At 41.1% G+C, this 18,621-nt stretch overlaps 1 protein-coding gene across 3 annotated transcripts in view; it reads right to left on the bottom strand.

Moving 5' to 3' along the window:
* The window catches only part of FRMD3 (FERM domain containing 3), a 326,745-nt gene that overhangs the window by 92,329 nt on the left and 215,795 nt on the right, over positions 1 to 18,621 (bottom strand). For all 3 annotated transcript variants that reach the window (XM_043927504.1, XM_043927505.1, XM_043927506.1), the window contains exon 6: positions 15,858 to 15,981. In XM_043927504.1, the coding sequence (XP_043783439.1) occupies positions 15,858 to 15,981 (124 nt within the window). The remainder of the gene's footprint in view (positions 1 to 15,857; positions 15,982 to 18,621) is intronic.

The raw sequence follows: 18,621 nt of genomic DNA, 5'->3' as shown, positions 1-18,621 counted from the left end.
AAAGTCCAATCCCTTTGATTCCATTAATACTACTTTCTTGGTGACAGCCCTTTGGTTTGCTGCATCAGAGTGTCTTATTCAATGAACTGATGTTTCCTTCATTAAGTGTTTGGTGATTCTTGGTTTGATGCTCATGCTTGTATTTTATGTTATTTGTTTAGTACAATGGACTCCAGAGGTTGTAGGGAAGGGCAGGACATGCCATGTGAGAAGAGTGTGAGTTAGTAACTTGATTTCAGGCTGAAGACTAGTTCCTTCAGGGTATTATCCATACAAGGTACCTCCAGCTCAAGCCTGCTATTGCCTATGACTTAGCACAGGGAAACCAATGTTCCAAACGCACCCACCATGATGGCTGACCTGTTATCTGTTGCCAGAAGTACACAGAACGACTCCTATTTTCTGTATGTGTTTGACCTGGATTCCTTCCATTTGTTTCCTATCTTCCAGAGATACCACAGGACTGTTGATGCAAAGATGTTAGTCTTTCTTGCATCTGTTTTCTAATACATTTTCTATTATCCACAGGGACTTGGAGAAGGAAGGGAAGGGAGCCACATATGCTACTTTTTTCTCTTAATAGAGGGGATAATCTTTAAATTCATCCTTTACAGAATATATTCTTGAGGGATTAACTCAAACACCTGCTTTAGGAGAGTCAAGTCTTTCTAAAGCCTTTCCCGATTTTCTTTTTAGTTTTGATGTTCTGAAATTTCACTGGGATGTAGATAAAAGGTGCCTCTTTATTTATTCACCCCGCTCAGTACTATATGACCCTTTCAATCCATCAAATCCATGGACCATTTCTTTCTGTTTTTTCAAGTCATAGCCATTATAATTATTTCTCTTCTTGATAAAGTAACAAGAGATTCAAGAAAATCATGAAGTATTTTTTTTCGGGAAGGGAAAAGGGAGTTTCTGAAAGTTTTTTCAAAACATACAGGTATTTCTCTCTTCATAGCTCTCTCATAAGTCCCTGAAGTAATAGCCTACGTTTCACCAGAAAATAAAGAAAATGATTGAATCCAAGTATTGGGGGCTTCCTGCCTCCCCACCATGCCCACCCCACCCTCACATACACACTGTCTCTATTCTGTCTCTCACTCTTTCATACACTCACTCTACCCGCTGGCGGGGAACAAAGGACAAAGCTGAGCTGACCGGCACCTTCCTAAGCAGCACCCCACTCTGGTGGCCCCCAAAGCAAAACTTTAGCCCAGCGACCCAGATGGAGGCCAAAGAGAAGCAGGACTAGAGCTAAAGCGGCCCAGTGCCTCCCACAGCCTCGGGCCATCCTCTCTGCTCCAGGAAATCTTACTGCTTCACATGAAAGGCTCTCACTCTGCCCCATTCTAGGAAGAGCTCCTCTGCTCCAGAGAGCTGGTCATTCCCCTTCATGGGAAACTGGCAGCCTTTTTTTGTCTAAGCCGCATATTGGCTTTTTTTTTTTAATTGGAGGATAATTGCTTTACACTGTTTTGTTGGTCTCTGCTGTACAGCGATGGGAATCAGCCACAAGTATACATCCATGCCCTCCCTCTTGAATCTCCCTTCCAACCCCTCCCCATCCTACTCCTCGAGGTTGTCACAGAGCACCAGGCTGAGCTCTTGGTGTTATATAGCAACTTTGCACTAGCTACCTATTATAAACATAGTATTACATATGTTCCACTGCTACTCTCTCAAAAACCATCCCACCCTCTCCCAACCCCACTGTGTCCACAGGTCTTTCCCCACCCCACTATGTCTGCGTCTCCGTTCCTGCTCTGCAGACAGGTTCATCAGAAACATTTGTCTACACTTCATACATATGCATTAATATATGATATTTGCTTTTCTCTTTCTGACTTACTTCAGTCTCTCTAACAGGCTCTAGCTTCACCAACCCCAAATGACTCAAATTCATTCCTTCTTATGACCGAATAATATTCCATTGTATGTGTGTATGTATGTATACATACACACCATAGCTTATCTATTCATCTGCCGATGAACGTCTAGGTTGCTTCCATGTCCTAGCTATTGTAAATAGTGCTGCAATGAACACTGGGGTACATGTGTTTTTTTTGAATTAAGGTTTTCTCAGGGTGTATGCCCAGTAGTGGGACTGCTGGTAGTTTTATTCCTAGATTTTTAAGGAACCTCCCTATTGCTCTCCATAGTGGCTGTATCAATTTAATTCCCACCAACAGTGCAGAAGGGTTCCCTTTTCTCCACACCTCTCCAGCATTTATTGTTTGTAGACTTTTTGATGATGGCCATCCTGACCAGTGTGAGGTGATACCTCATTGTATTTTTGATTTGCATGTTTGTAATAATGAATGATGTTGAGCATCTTTTCATGTGTTCATTACTCATCTGTATGTCTTCTTTGGAGAAATGTCTGTTTCTCTAAAAACTGGAGAAACATTTTTTTCCCATTTTTTGATTGGGTTGTTTGTTTTTCTGATATTGAGATGCATGAGCTGCTTGTATATTTTGGAGATTAATCCCTTGTCAGTTGCTTCATTTGCGATTATTTTCTCACATTCTGAGGGCTGTCTTTTCATCTTGTTTATAGTTTCCTTTGCTGTGCAAAGACTTTTAAGTTTAATTAGGTCTCATTTGTTTATTTTTGTTTTTATCTCCATTACTCTGGGAGGTGAGTCAAAGAGGATCTTGCTGCCATTTACGTCAAAGAGTGTTTTGGCTATGTTTTCCTCTAAGAGTTTTATAGTTTCTGAACATTGCTTATTCTTGAAATTCAAGTTAAGCTGAACATTGTTTATTCTTGAAATTCAAGTTCAGTTTTAAAGCACACCTTTTTCTATTCAGTCTGGGAACAAGTTACCTTTGAAAGGTTATAATTTGGAAATTCATATTGGAAAGTGAGGAATTTTTGCTTACCTAGGTGGTCTCTTTCTGACCACTTTCCTGTACTTTTATCTGATGAGCATCTAATTGCAAACACTCCATCCCAGATGGTAGTAGAGGTGCAGTGCTATACAGCCCTGGAGAACACACCACTGAACTCAAAGACCTCTTTTCATCCAGAGTGCCATCCAGGAGTGAAAAGTCAAGCCCCAGTATGGGAAAAGATTTTGGCAACATGTACAAATAAAAAAATGACTCCTATGTAGAATTTTTTTAAAAAGCCTCCAATAATAACAAATAATAAAATAATTCTAAAAGATAACTCAGAAGGTAAAATGGCAAAAGACTTGAATACATACTTCACAGAATAAGATATTCAAATAGCTAATAGTCACATGAAAATGTCCTCAACTTCTTTAAGGTCAGGAAAATGAAAAACTTTAAGAAGTTATTTACACATTCATTTGACAGCCCAAATTTAGAAGAATACCAAGCACTCATGAGAATGTGCAGCAAAAGCAACTTTCATATACTGCTGGTGAAAGAGTAATTTGGTAGAACTATCTGGAAAACTGACATTATCTACTGAAGTTAAACATGCTTACCCTATAACACGGTAATTCCATTCAAAATTATACATACAACAGGCTCTAGGTCTGTTGCATCAAGAAACACATAGAATTTTTACAGTAGTGCCATTTGTAATAACAAAAAGTAGGAAATGAATGTCTACCAACAGTAGATTGGATATACAATGGAACATTATACAGCTGTGAAAATAAATGACTTCAAGCCACACACAAAATGAGTGACCATTACAAAAATAAAACTGAATGAAACAGGCCAGATATAAATGTATACCCACTGAATGAATTCCACTTATATGACTTTTTCAAATTAGCAAAACAAAACTAAAATATTTAGTCAGAGATGTGATTACCTTTCAGGGGGAAGGGAGAAGATAAATATTGGGAAGGGGCAAAATAGGGACTTCTGAGTATTACCAATTCTCTCTCTGACCTGGGTGGTGGTTACACACACACTTGCTTTGTAATTTATGTTTTGTTGACTTTTCTGAGCTGGTATTGTGCTTCCATTTCTAAGAGTTAAAGGAAAAAAGGAAAGGAAAGGGAAAAGACTGTGAAGCACTGGGAACTCATACATTATGGATGTGAAGGGAGCAGCCCTTTCAGCAAACAAGCTACCATTTCCTAGAAAAGCTGAAATTGTGCAAACTCCATGACCCAGGTCTGTACCTGCTTTCTACACCTAGGTTTGTATCTATGCTAGGGACTCTTTTACTTATATCCCTATGAGAAGTATTCAAGATGCCATAGTAATTTTGTTTATAACAGCAGAAACCTAGAGACAATGTCCATCAACAGGAGAATGAATACATAAAATGTGATATGTTCATATGATAGAAAATTAATTACACAGAAGCTGAAATGAACACCTATGACTGTATGCATCAATGTGAAGAACCTCAAAACCATAATATTGATGGGGGAAAAGTGAGATACATGGATAGAGCTTGATTTCATTTGTATGAATGTCAAAAACAGGAAAAAACAAAGTATATATTACTCACTGATGTATGGAGTATATTTATAAAAGCAAAATAAGAGAATGAATAACCTAAAATTCAGAATAGCATAGAGAAGGAAGGGAGGTAATTTGGGAGGGTCAGGTTAGGAGACCTGAGAGCATCTGGTACTGTTCTAATTCATAAGCAAAGTTATGGGGTCATGGGTGTTTTTCAACTATTCTTTAAATTACACATATATTGCATATACTCTTTTATATTTTATTCATATACAATGATTAAAAGAGAAATAGTTCCTGCCTTTTTTAATAGAAGAATTACTGGGTGAGGTACTATACAATCTAAAAGCACTGCTGAACTAAACAGAATAGGTCAGGAATATACTAGATATCAATTCAGAGCTACCTTTTACTAAACTCTCCTGATCTGAGCAATATGTAATTGTTTACATTGCCAAGTAGTAGATTTTTTTTTCACTTAATATTCATCAAGCAGGAATTCTTATGCTTATTTTATAGATGAGGATTCTGACACTCAAAGAGGAAAAGTAACCTGTTCAAGGTTACTCAAGTATTAAGTGGAGGAGTGAATATAAATCCAAGGCAGCCTGGTTCCAATGTGCTTCTCAGGACCTGCGCTACCAACACGATATGGTCCAGGGCCATCTGCCTGCTCTCGTGGATACCAGGCTGAGCATTTCCAACTGACATGGTTTCTACTGGTTCTTCTCGAAAGCATTTTTCAAATTCTAAGCATTTTTCATCTCATCAGTGATGAGGCATTCCATCCCAGATGACAGATATTTAGATCCGATTAGACAGCAGTGATGTTTCCATTTTAATCTAGGTCAGAGATCCCCAGACTAGACTCTCTGTGGGCTAAATCCAGATCACTGTCTGGTTTTGCACAGCCCTGGAGCTAGGAATGCTTTTTGTTTTGATTTTTTTTCCCATCTGTAAATGGCCCAAAACGATCAAAGAATAATTTCATGCCCTATGAAAATTATGTGATGTTCAAATTTCAGTCTCCATCAATTAAGTTTTTTTGGAACAAAGACACACCCAATTGCTCGGGTACCATCTGTGGACATGGTCTTGTTACGATGGCAAAATGCGTGATTCCAACAGAAACCATGTGTCCTGCAAAGCCTAAGACATTTATTAAATGGCCTAGGATAGAAAAGTTTGCTCAACCCTGATCTAGGATCTGATCACAGGAATAGAAAACAACTGAAGCTGTGTCTGTCTGTTTCCACACAATGAAGATTAAAAATAGTACCTGTCTCTAAGATTTGGTATAAAGAATAAACAATTAACGGATATAAAGCCATCAGATTAGTGCCTGGCACAGAGCGTGCCCCCTCCTTGTCCTCAGAATAGCATTTGTTCCCTTGCTAGCTCTGCACATAACTGAAATCAGCAAATCTTTCTTTGGTGAAAGTGTCAGGAAGCATGTCAAGATATTTACAATAAAGCAATGACCCCTCTTCAAGATAAAAGTACTCAAATTGGTATCATTTGCATTGGGTTTGACTTAGATCTCCAATGGCTACATACTTAAAAGAGTTAATCTAAAAAAATCACATACAAAGAAAGGCTACAAATGTTCAGAGAAGGAAAAGGGTTCAAAACCAAAAGGGAAAAGGTAGAGATCTCAACAGCACTAAAAAAAATCCTGAGTTCCCCTGACTCACTGAGGAAGCAACCATTTAGTAGGTTTTCAGGAAGACACTAAGATCAATTAAATAGAAATTTGTTTTTCTTTCAAATCTCCCACTGGCCATTTGTTTCTGACAAAAACTCTGTTTGGTAATAGAAAATAATGATTTTCTATCCTTTAAATCTTGCACCAGGAACTGTTCTACTAAGATTAATAGTGTCTCTAATGAGATGTTTAGAGATAAAGACCAGTGTTAAGCTGAATTCTTTTTTGAGAACTAACAATTCTCAAGATATGCTTTTCTTAAAAAATAGGCAAGGTCAAGTGATTATGTATTTAGCTATATATCTGCTTTCCGCCTGTCCTGAATACCTTTTTTTTTTTGGCCAAGAGAAACACTCTCTTATTGCTTCTCCTTTAGCATAGCACTGCACAGAGTACAAAAATGCACAGCATCCCAAGAAGAAATGCAAATTATTAGTGGACCCTAATTGTGGAGTGAGGTGTGGATCTTGTCAGCAATGACTTGGGCCAGTTGGAGCACAGTTGGACAGCGAAGGAGGTGGGTTTGGCGCCACCTGATCCATTTGGGTCTGCAAGCTTCAGAATTAGGCTTATGGGTAGAAGATCAACAGAATGATCTGCTACTGCAAAGTAGAATTCTCAACGTGCCTTAGCTTAGGTTTTGCTGCAACTGGGTTGCAACTTTAGAGTTTGTTTACCACTGGCTCAAAAGCTTAAGAGTGCTCTCAGAGCTTGCCCTTCAGCAGGGCTTGGATTCTGAGCATCCATGAGACTCTGGAGAGCTTGCTACGCTTTATGACTTTGCTGCCAACTCTCTGAGCTTCAGGAAATCTCCTTTGCTCTTCAGTCCCACCCACGGCTCTCTGCACCTCAGGTGATTATTTTTCTTCCTGTGGTCGTGTCCGCCACCATGGTCAAGGGATGTTCTGCCCTGGCTCAAGGTCAGCAATGCCTCAGAAGGGTTTCACTCAGCCTTCCCGCCCTGTCCAGCTTTGGCATACTGCCCCTCTTCACTCAGGGAAGGCCTGGGGTCCAGTGGTGGTAGGAAAGCACAACTCACTCTGAAGACTCTCAGGTCCCAGACTCCAACTCACTCTGGAGACTCTGGGGTCCCAAGCAGTCAGGTCAGCCCACTCATAGTCACTAAAGGCTTGTTAAAGGCTTAGCTTCCTCCCTGCCCTCCTCTGGCATATTCTTCCTCCTCTCCCTACCACCAGAGGTGAAAGCAGCTGCAGGTCTCTGCTGCCCCAGGAAGGACATTCTGGATCTTAGTACATTGAGGTTTCTTTGCATCCTCATGTTCACATGAGTTTTTAAAATATGACTTTGTAATTTATCTAGCTTATTGATGCTATTTTGGTGTTAGAGGGAGATCAATGTCTCATGCTTTCCACATCCTGACTGGAAGAGTGCCCAGTCTGTCATTTCTCTTTACTTAGGGAAATTATATTCTGTAAAATCTTTGAGGACCATTAGGGACCACATCTATGCAGAGCATTAGATAGAATGCTACAAATGTGGGTGACTGCCATGCTTTGGAGGAGACAGTGATGATGCTCTGGGGCCAGGCAGGGACAAGACATATAGAAGAACAGCCTCTTAGAGAAACTTCAGGGTACTTCATAGGAACACTCAGGTTTCAGGTCAAGTTCTGTTGTTTCATAATTGTATAGCCTTGAATAAGTGAGTTTCTCAGGCCTCTGTTTCCTTATCGGTGAAACAAGGTGGTCACAAATGATCACATGGAGGAAGAATGTGAACGGGCTGAGCAGGATGGTGGTGACTCAGAGAACAAATGACTCTTTTAAAGGGCACTGCTGCTTAACTTCGCTGTGTTGGTATCAGGGCTTTGTGTTAACAAATCCCCCAGGTGAAAGTAAAGCTCGAATTTTATTCCAACTGATTTCCATTTTTCAAAACGATTATTTGGCCTAAAAACATATATCTGTGTCAGATGGTAGTCCAAAGATTATCATTATAACCTCTGCTTTGGACTCCAAGAGTCTCTCCAGTGTCATAATTAGCTGTCGAGTTTCTTTGCTTTGGACTAGTGACCTCTTGACATTCAAAGGCTTTGAATGATAATTATACCTTTGGATGATGAATAAAAAATTCAGAAGCAAATTAGTTGTTGTTTCATGAATATTGTTTTCAGATAGAATCTTTCAAAAACATCAGGTCATGGAGCACGTAGATGATGAAGAGGCTCCCAGCTTGTTGGAGAAGCAGCAGACCACTGGGCTAGGTAGGTCATCCAACACTTCTACAGTTTCTGACACACAGTTACTCTTCAACAAATATTTGCTGCATGAAGGGATGGACAGATATGTGGATGGATGGATCATCGATGGGTGTGTGGATAAATGAATGGATAAATACACTTATAATTTCATCAAAAGTTCAAAATGTCTTTGATTCTATGCATAATTTAGAACCACATGTCAAGGGTAATCAAAGAGTGTAATAAGTAATGACTGAGTCCTTCTTCAAAGCCATGTTGCATTTCCATGACATTGCTTTCTCCCTTCAAGTCACCTTAGCCAGATTTCATCTGTATGAGAAATGTTGATGGATTGGGTGCACACATCATTTCTCCCTGACCAAGGAGCCTGGCAGGCTACAGTCCATAGGATCACAAGAGTTGGGCATGACTTAGCACCCTCTTTCTTTCTTTCAAGGCTTTCTAGAAATGTCCCTGACTCTAAGCCACATAATACAAAGATTTAGTTTCTACAGGAGGGTCATTTGATGCCAAATCATTCCATCTTCCCATTCCTAAGGAGAGTATTACATCAGAGAATGAAAATGGATTTGATAACCTACCAGAGAGAGGGAGAGGGATGGCTGGGAGAGAGAGAAAGGTAAGGAGAAAGAGATTCCGGGGCAGGGCTGGGGAGGAGGAAGGTAGTGGGAGGGACAGAGGAAGGAAAGGAGATTCTAGGCTTTTGGAATGAGAACCTTGAGAACAGAAAGGATACAGGGCAAGGGGAAAGAGGGATGACTGAGCAAAAGCACGTTTTAAGAAAGATTGGAGTTGTAAAATAATCTGACATTTCCCCTCTTCCTTTTACACAGTAAACATTCTTCTCAAAACTGTACAAAATAGTCTCTTAAGGGGGCTCCGGTAAACTACTAATTGGAAGCACAGGTAGAGGGTACTTCCATAGCAGGGCACTTATTTCTGGAAAGCTAGACATTTTTTAAATTATAAATCCTTGCCGGGAAGCCATGGCACGTGATTTACACAGAATGTGAGTTCTGAGAAATAAAAAGAGATAACGAGTCTGTTTAAAATACACCCAGTGTCATCATTACTTCCAGCACAAAACACCCTGTATTAGATCATTACGGGGATGGCTAATCCAATCATTTTTATGCTCTTTAAGGCAAGGAATACACCATCAAACCACCTCACTGCCAACTGAGATTTCTGAATATTTAAAAGCTGATGACTTGTGACTGGAACTGATTCAAAAATCTTGGCTTCTGATGAGAAACCTGATGAACTGGTATTGAGAGGACTAGCTGAGTAGAAACTCCAGCAAAAACTTCAGGGAAGCCTATCAGGGTTCCTGATAGTAAAGTCATTCTTATTCCTTGATCTTCAACCCCCTCCAAGTACTCTCAGGGCTAATGGCATAGGTCATCCCTCTTAACCCAGATGGTTGGGATTAAAGCAGTGGAAAACAGAAACCAAGAGAGTAAAACATAACTGTCACATCCCCAGGGACTCTGGGGGCTTCCAATGTAGTGTGAGTGATAAAGAACCAGCCTGCCAATTCAGGAGACACAAGAGATACGGGTTCTATCCCTGGGTTGGGAAGATCCCCTGGAAAAGGAAATGGCAACCCATTCCAGTATTCTTGCCTGGGAAATCCCATGGACAGAGGAGCATGGTGGGCTACAGTCCATGGGTTGCAAACAGTGGGACACAATAGCACATACACCCAGCAGGGATTATGGCAATGGCTTCCTCCAGCCACCAGAGGGCTCTAGGAGGAATATCCTATTTCTAAGCAGTCCTATTGCTAGAATCTCATCTCTGCATACCAAACTCAAAATCTATAAATTATGAGCTTGTTTCTTATACCAAATTTTAAAAACAAATATAGATCTTTTTGCCTTAAAATTATCTGCAGAGTCAGGATTTGTTGTTCAGTCGCTCAGTCGAGTCTGACTCTTTGTGACCCCATGGACTACAGCACACCAGGCTTCCCTGGCCTTCACCATCTCCTGGAGCTTGCTCCAACTCATGTCCATTGAGTCGGTGATGCCATCCAACCAGAGTCAGGATAGTGAAGAAAAAATTGATTCGAGATCTGTTCTGAAAACTCAAAGTGTTAGTCACTCAGCCGTGTCTGACACTTTGCAACCCCAGGGACTGTAGTCTGTCAGGCTCCTCTGTCCAAGGAATTCTCCAGGCAAGAATACTGGAGTGGGTAGCCATTCCCTTCTCCAGGGCATCTTCCTGACCCAGGGATCGAACCCATGTCTCTTGCATTGCAGGCAGATTCTTTACTATCTGAGCCACCAGGGAAGTCAGATATTTAAAATAGGTCAGCGAACTGGAACCCATGAATCAAATCTGGTCCACAATCTGTTTTGTCAATAAAGTTTTAGTGAATCACCACTTACTCATTTATGTATTATCTATGTCACTCTACAGAAGCAGAGTGGCGGCAATTGAGACCATTCAGCCCAAAGAGCCAAACAAATTCATTAACTACACCTGATCTAAAAGAAGCATTTGGCTTCAGCAAGTTTTAGCACTGACATATATTCAAAAAGATAAATGATACATATCCATATTCTCTAGTTCAGAGGACATTAGGAGGCCCAAAGATGCCTTTACAAAAAATCTTTCTAAATAAACCTCTGTCAGCTATATACCTACTAGAATGGCCAAAATTCATAACACTGAAAACACCAAATGCTGGTAAAGATTGTGGAACAACAAGAACTCATTGCTGGTGAGAATGCAAAATGGTACAGCCAACTTGGAAGACAGTTTGGCAGTTCTTACAAAATTAAATATACTCTTACCATACAATCCAGCAATCATGCTTCCTGATATTTACCCAAAGGAGATGAAAATTTATGCCCACACAAAAGCCTACCCATGGATGATTATAATAACTTCCAAAACTTGAAAGCAACCATATGTTCTTCAGTAGGTAAAAGGATAAATAAACTGTGGTACATACAACAGAATATTATTCAGCAGTAGAAAGAAATGAGCTATCAATAGAAAGACAAGCAGGAATCTTAAGTACATACTGCTTAGTGAAAGAAGCTAATTTGAAAAGGCTGCATACTATAAGGTTTCAACTACATGACATGCTAGAAAAGGCAAAACTATGGAGACAGGTAACAGATCAGTGGTTGCCAGAGGTTAGGTAGGGATGAATAAGGCAGAGCACAGAACATGTTCAGGGCAGTGAAAATTTTCTGTATGATATTATAATAGTGGATATATGTTATTATACTGTTGTCCAAATCCACAGAATGTACAACCTCAAGGGTGAACCCTAAAGTATATGGACTGTGCATAATACCTACAAATCAATGTAGTTTCATCTATTATAACAAATGGACCACTCTGGTGGGGGACGGACATAGATATGGGGGAAGCTGTGCAAGTAGAGGGGCGGGGAATAAAGAGGAAATCTGCATACTTTCCTCTTCTTAATTCTGATGTGAAACTAAAACTCTTCAAAAAAATAAAGTCTGTTAAAACAAAAACTCTATTAGTCAATGAGACTGTGAAGGCCATTCAGAGATGTTTGCTAGCTGTTTCCACTTCACACCTTCTGGACCTGATAGAATTGCACTTCCTGGCGGTTGTGTTGGGGCTTTCCTGGTGGCTCGGATGATAAAGAATCCACCTGCAATGCAGGAGATTCAGGGTCGATCCCTGGGTTGGGAAGATGCTCAGGAAAAGGGAATGGCTACCCCCTCCAGTATTCTTGCCTGGAGAACTCCATGGACAGATGAGCCTGGCGGGCTGTTGAGTGTGGCCATGTGACTAGCTCTGGCACAGTGGATAAGCAGAAGTGACATGTATCACTTCCAAGCTAAAGCAGGACTTTCCACAGCTCTCTTATTCCTGGCAAATCCAAGCCCGTGACTCCCTAAGTGCCAATGATGAACCAAGTCCCCCAGCTGACCTCTTGTGGGTGTACATCAGAGCAAGAAACAAACCTTTCTTGTTCTAACCCACTGAGCTTTTAGGAGTTGTTTCCTCAGGAAAATCTAGCTTACCTTGACTGATACTGAGATGATCAATAATTGCAGTATTACCCTTGCAAAACTATGTCTTCTCCCCTCCGTCAGTCAGTGATGGGGCACATTTGAAGAGGCAAAGCTGACCCATGAACTTTATTCACAAATCTCTTCAACATCTAAAAGAGTCTAAGCACTTAGTCCAAGCAGACTCTGGCTAAAATCTTGGCCTTATATTTTCAAGCACCTCAAAATTCCAGTCTTTCTCTCTCTCTCCTTCTTCCCCATAAAGAACTCTCTTATTAATGCCTGTCTATCAAGCCACCTTGGGTCCACCTTCAAGTGTTGTGTAGCCTCCTAAGAAGGAAAGTTTTCCCTCTCTGATTTTCTCCCAAGAATCACAACTTCAGTCCTTCCACAGAGAGCATAGGAGGAGGATGATTCTAATCAAGTAAAAAGGCTGGAGAAGGCTGTGACTCCCCAGAGCTAATACTGTTTGTTTATCTGGCAAATCATGGTCCTTTTGCTAGTGTCTGAGAGTCTCTTTTGCCATCTCTTGTTCTCTTTCTTGATTTTTTCAGAAAACGGGTAGGAGCGGAACATTATCTGGAGGACCCTTCAAACCCCAACAAAGGCCAACTGGAAACCTTTCAGGAAGTTTCCATAACAACAAATCATTGATCATGCTTTATCCCTTTGTTGTGTGGAAGGGTCACAGGTGTTGTGATAACCATGGAGAGTAAGATAGTAACACCTTGGTGCAGCACCCCCAAGTCACAGATGGGTCTCTGCCATCATGACTCTTCCCTGGCACTCTCAGGCTTGCAGAGCAGTCCAGCCAAAGGTCCAGTTCCCACGCAAGAAGATCAATACTTTCATGACCTGTGCACAGAGGGCTTGCTGATCCCCAGCGTCACCTCCAGTCTCTGCAGCAAGTTTCCAGCCAATTCTAGAAAGCCCCTTCTCTTCTACCTTATCAGCTTGGCTGCTCTTCTTATCTTCTCATCAAACCTGAAATCTCTCTCCACTGCACTGATGCAGAAGCAAACATATGACTACTTAAGGAGAAAAAGGAGCCAAATCACACAGGAAAATATCGTCTGAATCTCTCTTTGCAGTATCACATGATTTCTGGCTGTTTCGTCCTCCACACATACAACATTGACTTCTTCACAAGGGCCTTCTGGGCATTACAAACTTGTTGCAACACAGCAAAGCAGTGTTGGCCAAGCCATGGCATTCATTTCTGGGATCTACAAACCATGGCTGACTGCTGGAGCTCTATATTCTCTAGATGCATGATGACTACTTTCAGGGTTATAAGCAAATTCAGGAGCTGGCACAAGGTTCAATGTACAGCTTTCTGATTACAAAAGGCAATCTGGAATCTTCTCTGATCCACTCATTTACTCATGAAACCCAGTAGGTCACCAAGTCTTGCTATAATGTCTCTCAAGAACCTCTTTAGGTTTCTCTACTCCTATTCTTGTGAGGTCCCCAGCATGTTTCCTGGATGATAGAACTAACTGGTTCTTCTCACAGTCCCCACCCTCACCATGGTGATCACCGCGGAACATCAACATGACTACCAGGTTGCCTTATGGCTGCTCAGCCCAGGGGATAAGAGCATAGGTGTTAGTGTCAGGTAAGAACAAGGTTCAAGTCCAGACTCTGCTACTAACAAGTCCTTCACTCCAGGCTGTGCTTGCTTCCCCTCAGATGGGGAACAACAATGGACCCTACCTCGTAGAGTCTGGGAAGACTGAGTGGGGTGGTGTATGTCAGGCTCTTAGCACAGTATTTTGGCGTCCAGTAAGAGCTCAACAAACATTTATTATCATATGTTCCAAGCATCTGAGGCCCTGCAAATTCTGTTCAGAGCAGGCTGTTCCACCTCCTTTCACCATTAAGCCACACAGTGGCCGTGACTCCTTCGTCCCAAGGGTCTCACCCTGGGCTGCCCACATGCTGCTGGTCCACGGCCCTCATGCAACACTGTACTCAGCTGTTTCAGCTGCGTTGGACTCCCTGTGACCCCATGATCGGCAGCCTGCCAGGCTCCTCTGTCCATGGGACTCTTCAGGTAAGAATACTGGAGTGAGGTGCCATGCCCTGACAGGATCTTCCTGACCTAGGGATTGAACTCGTGGAATCTCGTGCATCTTCTGCATCACAGGCAGATTCTTTACCGCTGAGCCCCCCGGGAAGCCCCATGGCAACATCAGGAATTTACTTTTACCTCCAGCTTGCTAGTCCCCTAAATGAACAAAGAGTAGGCAGACTGTCATATTTTCAACAAAGCTTTAGGAGATGATACCCTAAAATTACCCCTGGAAAAGGTACATTAGTTTCTGAAATCGGTACAATTTCTTGATGTCTAATCATCTTTATCTCTTAAGAACAGAGGTCTTACTAAAGCAGAACCACGCTGCCCCCTTTAAGGCCCACATGTACAGTCTTCTCGAACTCACCAGAAGGGGGAGTGCCAGCATAAAGCAGGATCTGGGCGCTCCCTCTCAAGGGGACAGATATTTGTTCCAGGAATCATAATCCAATGACATTAGTTGTGTATATATATAATTACCAGAATCCCAGAAGGTGGAAACATCTCAGCGCTTATAATTCTTCATCCATACTTGCCATAGCACAGCCCATGCTTGCTATTATTATCAAAATGAATTTCCTGTGATTTGCAAGAATCTAAGTTCTAGTTACAGACTAGAACACCTGAGTTACCTGGATTCCAAACTGGTGATGATTCCTATCCATGCGTCATTCCTACCTGTTAGCCTATGCATAGTAGAAGTATCAGAATACTCAAAAGCCTGGAGCTAGGCCGCCTGGATTCAAATCCTGCCTCTATCACTTGCTAGCTGTGTGATCTTCGGTAAAATGTTTAATCTCTCTGTGCTTCAGTTCCCTCAACTGTAAAACGGAAGAACCATGGCACCTATCTCCTGGACTACTGCAAAGATTAAATGAACCAATATGCACAAGTACTTAAAATAGTGTCCAATACACAGTGAATAAATACTGTATGTGACTTTGCTCCTTCTAATGGTACTGCTCTGCACTTAACAATCATTCTGGAGCCTCACAGACAAGGCAAAGAGAAGCAGACACTGAATCTGTTATCTTGAAAGCAGCTCAGTAAAGGAAACCTTGCCAATGGATTCCATTTTATTAATACTTGGGGTCAAAATTTAAGCAAAGACCACAGGACAGGGGAGAGGCAATGCAAAGTTCAAAACAGAAAGGATTACTTAATTATCCTAGATTTCACTTTCAGAAACTCAGGGTAGTCAAAACCCATAAGAAAATATATGGCTCTAATAATTGCTGATGGTTCATAAACAGCCACCCAGGGGACCCCACATCATTGAGACTGTCATTGATGGGGGACCTTGCCAGTGCCCAGAAATATTGCCCTGCCAGCTGAAACAGTCTACCCCCACATTACAAATATTTTTAGTTTACGACATGATTTCCACATTCCCTGTCGTATGAATACTTTCTCACCTCTATCATTCCTACAAACGTTTACCGCCATTACCTGAGTTCATTTTTATGGATTTCCACTATTTTTCTTTCCAGCTTCTGTGACTGCTTGGGGAAAATCTCAAATTCACTGATGTAATTCTCAGGATGCTCATCAGGATCGTAATCACCAAGCTCAGCTGTAACCAGTAAAAAATAAACAGAAAGATTAAAAACAACAAAAACAGGATATACATGAAATGGCTCCTGCCACCCAAAAGAAGAGAGTGCAACAAGCTCACGCAACAAAATGTGTTCGTCTCTATGGAAAGGCTACAGCCTGAGTGTCTAGAAGGTCATATTCTAGTTTAGATTTAGCTGTGTGATCTTGGACACTTGTTGAATGAACTCTCTGAGTCTCATTTTCTTCAACTATACAATAAAGGAATTTAAATCATTGTTTCTCAGTGGGGCACTATTGGCATTTGGGGAAATAAGCAATTCTTCATTGTTTCAGACCTTCCAAGGTATGGTAAGACATTGAGCACTCCCACCCTTCAGGTTCTAGGTGGTGGTGGCACACCCACTATTGTGAACACCCAAAACACCTCCCAATATTTCCAAGTGTTCCCCATGATAGGAGTGTTACCACCTCTATTTGGAACCCACTGAGTGTTCCTCAAGCCTCCTTTCGTAGTTAATTTTCTCTGAGTCGAAGAATTCCCAGACTGGAGCTGTTTAGTCTGAGATTTGTGCAGGTGTGGCCCATTCAATGAAAAAAAAAAATCAAAACATAAAGGACCCAAGAGGATTTATTTATATAAAAATAAATGGATTGCTCTTCAAAGTAAAGAGTGCGTGTCTAAGTATGGCTGAGCATCCCAGATTAAGGTTGCTGGGTTCTAACACAGGGTTCCTCCAGAGGGTCTTTAGGGGTAAAAAGAAATGGCTGCACATTTCTGAGCGCCCAGACGGTCTATGAGAAGATGGACTAAGGATGAGCATTGACCACAGCCTGAAGCAGCAATGGGGCTGTTCTTGCAATGGGAATACATTCTACTGATTCCACAAGCTTTCTAAGTAAAATGAGCCAGAAAGGGCAAGTATCTCAGGCAGAAATAGTCCAGGACAGTACATTAAAGGTGGTGGGAAAACTGTGTTGGAGGAACTTGATCATCAACATGACTTTGAAGTAGATAGAAATCAATATGCCTTGAGCACATCTGCAAAATCACATCCAACTCTGTAATTTGTATCTACTGTCCCAGTCCTGTTGAATCATCTAATGATGGTAAAAGGACAAAACTGGGAGGAAAGCAAAGCCCTTTAAAGCTTCTCAGTAGAGTTCAAATTACATACAACCTAAATGTACACTACATGAGGAAGGACTTTCAAAATAAGATCTCAAATGTCATCAGCCACAGAGGGGAAATTGATTAATTTGATCATATCAATATTAAAATATTTCACTAAAGTAGTCAAAATAATAAGTTGAAATAACATATTTGCAAAATAGAAATCTGACAAAGGCTAATATCTAGAAAAAAGAAAAAAAATTCCTACAAATCTATAAGTAAATGGGGAGGAATTCCAATAGGAAAAGGTGAAGGAATGTCAACAGCCAATTCACAGAAGGGAAACCCATAGAGCTCATGTATGGAGAGTTGCTCAAACTCATCAGTACTGAGGGCTATCCAAACCAAAACTAGAAGATGTCACTTTATACCTATAAGATTAACAAAAAGTTTAGTAAGTCAGATGATTCTATGTGTTGGCAGGAACATGAGGAAACAGAAGGTATGCTTATGACACATTTGAAGATTCTTGATGCATGTAGCTCTTCTAGAGAGTAAGCTGGGAGTATTTAGTCTAATCTTACAACCCAGCAAGCCCATTTCTGGGCATATATTCTAGAAAAGCTCTAGGTGCAACAAAAGATACGGGGCAACTTGGGTGTTCATTACTGCTGGGAGCAGTAAATACCACAAGGGCAATGCACCCCACTGGACTCTCTGCAGCAATTGAAAGCAACAAAATACAACTATACCCAGAAATGTGAGTAGATTCCCCAAACAGTGTTCTGAGCATAAAAAGGAAGGATTAAATATAGCCCCATTTAATTTATGAAACTTAAGAATATATACACACAAAACAATACTAATCATTTTATAAGGATGTATGTCAAGTCAATGATATACAAGAATCCAGTTGTTGCCTTTAGGAATGAAAACAAAGTATAATGAAAAAAAGGAAACTCAACCAATAGGTGGGCCAATGGGACCGGGATGAAAGTGAGCCACGAACTGGTGATTAACTCAATCTAGTCTTCAAAAAAAAAAACCACCCTTAACACACTGACACATACACACACACACACACATACACATGACCCCTGTAAGCTGGCTATGGACCCAAAATTTAGGAAATGGTATAACTCAGAGCCTACTTTTCCATAGGGAATGGATCACTGATAGTAAACGATGCCATGTCCAATGCAAATGTCAGCTTGCACAGTGGTTAGTAGCACTGTTTGTGCTTATGTTGTTTTCTGTTGCATTTGTGTTGTTCACGGTGGGTACTTCTTCCAGGAAAACTTGTGAGATACAATGGCCTTGTACTGCCAAACACAGCAAATAAGTAGCCTGGCAAATGCCAGCAAACTCAGAGAAGGAACACTATGGAACCTGCACAGGGTTGCTGACAAGGTAAATGTCAACATCTGCCCCATCACTTGCCCTGCTTTCTTGTTCTTTGAAGCTTATCTTTAACTTTGACTTCACCTGAAGCAAAAGCTTATGAATGATTAAGCTCATTTAAAATTCTGTTTTCCATCCCAAGAG

The sequence above is a fragment of the Cervus elaphus genome, chromosome 16 (assembly GCF_910594005.1).
Source record: "Cervus elaphus chromosome 16, mCerEla1.1, whole genome shotgun sequence".
NCBI classification, from domain to species: domain Eukaryota; kingdom Metazoa; phylum Chordata; class Mammalia; order Artiodactyla; family Cervidae; genus Cervus; species Cervus elaphus.
This window is presented reverse-complemented; position numbering and strand designations above follow the sequence as displayed.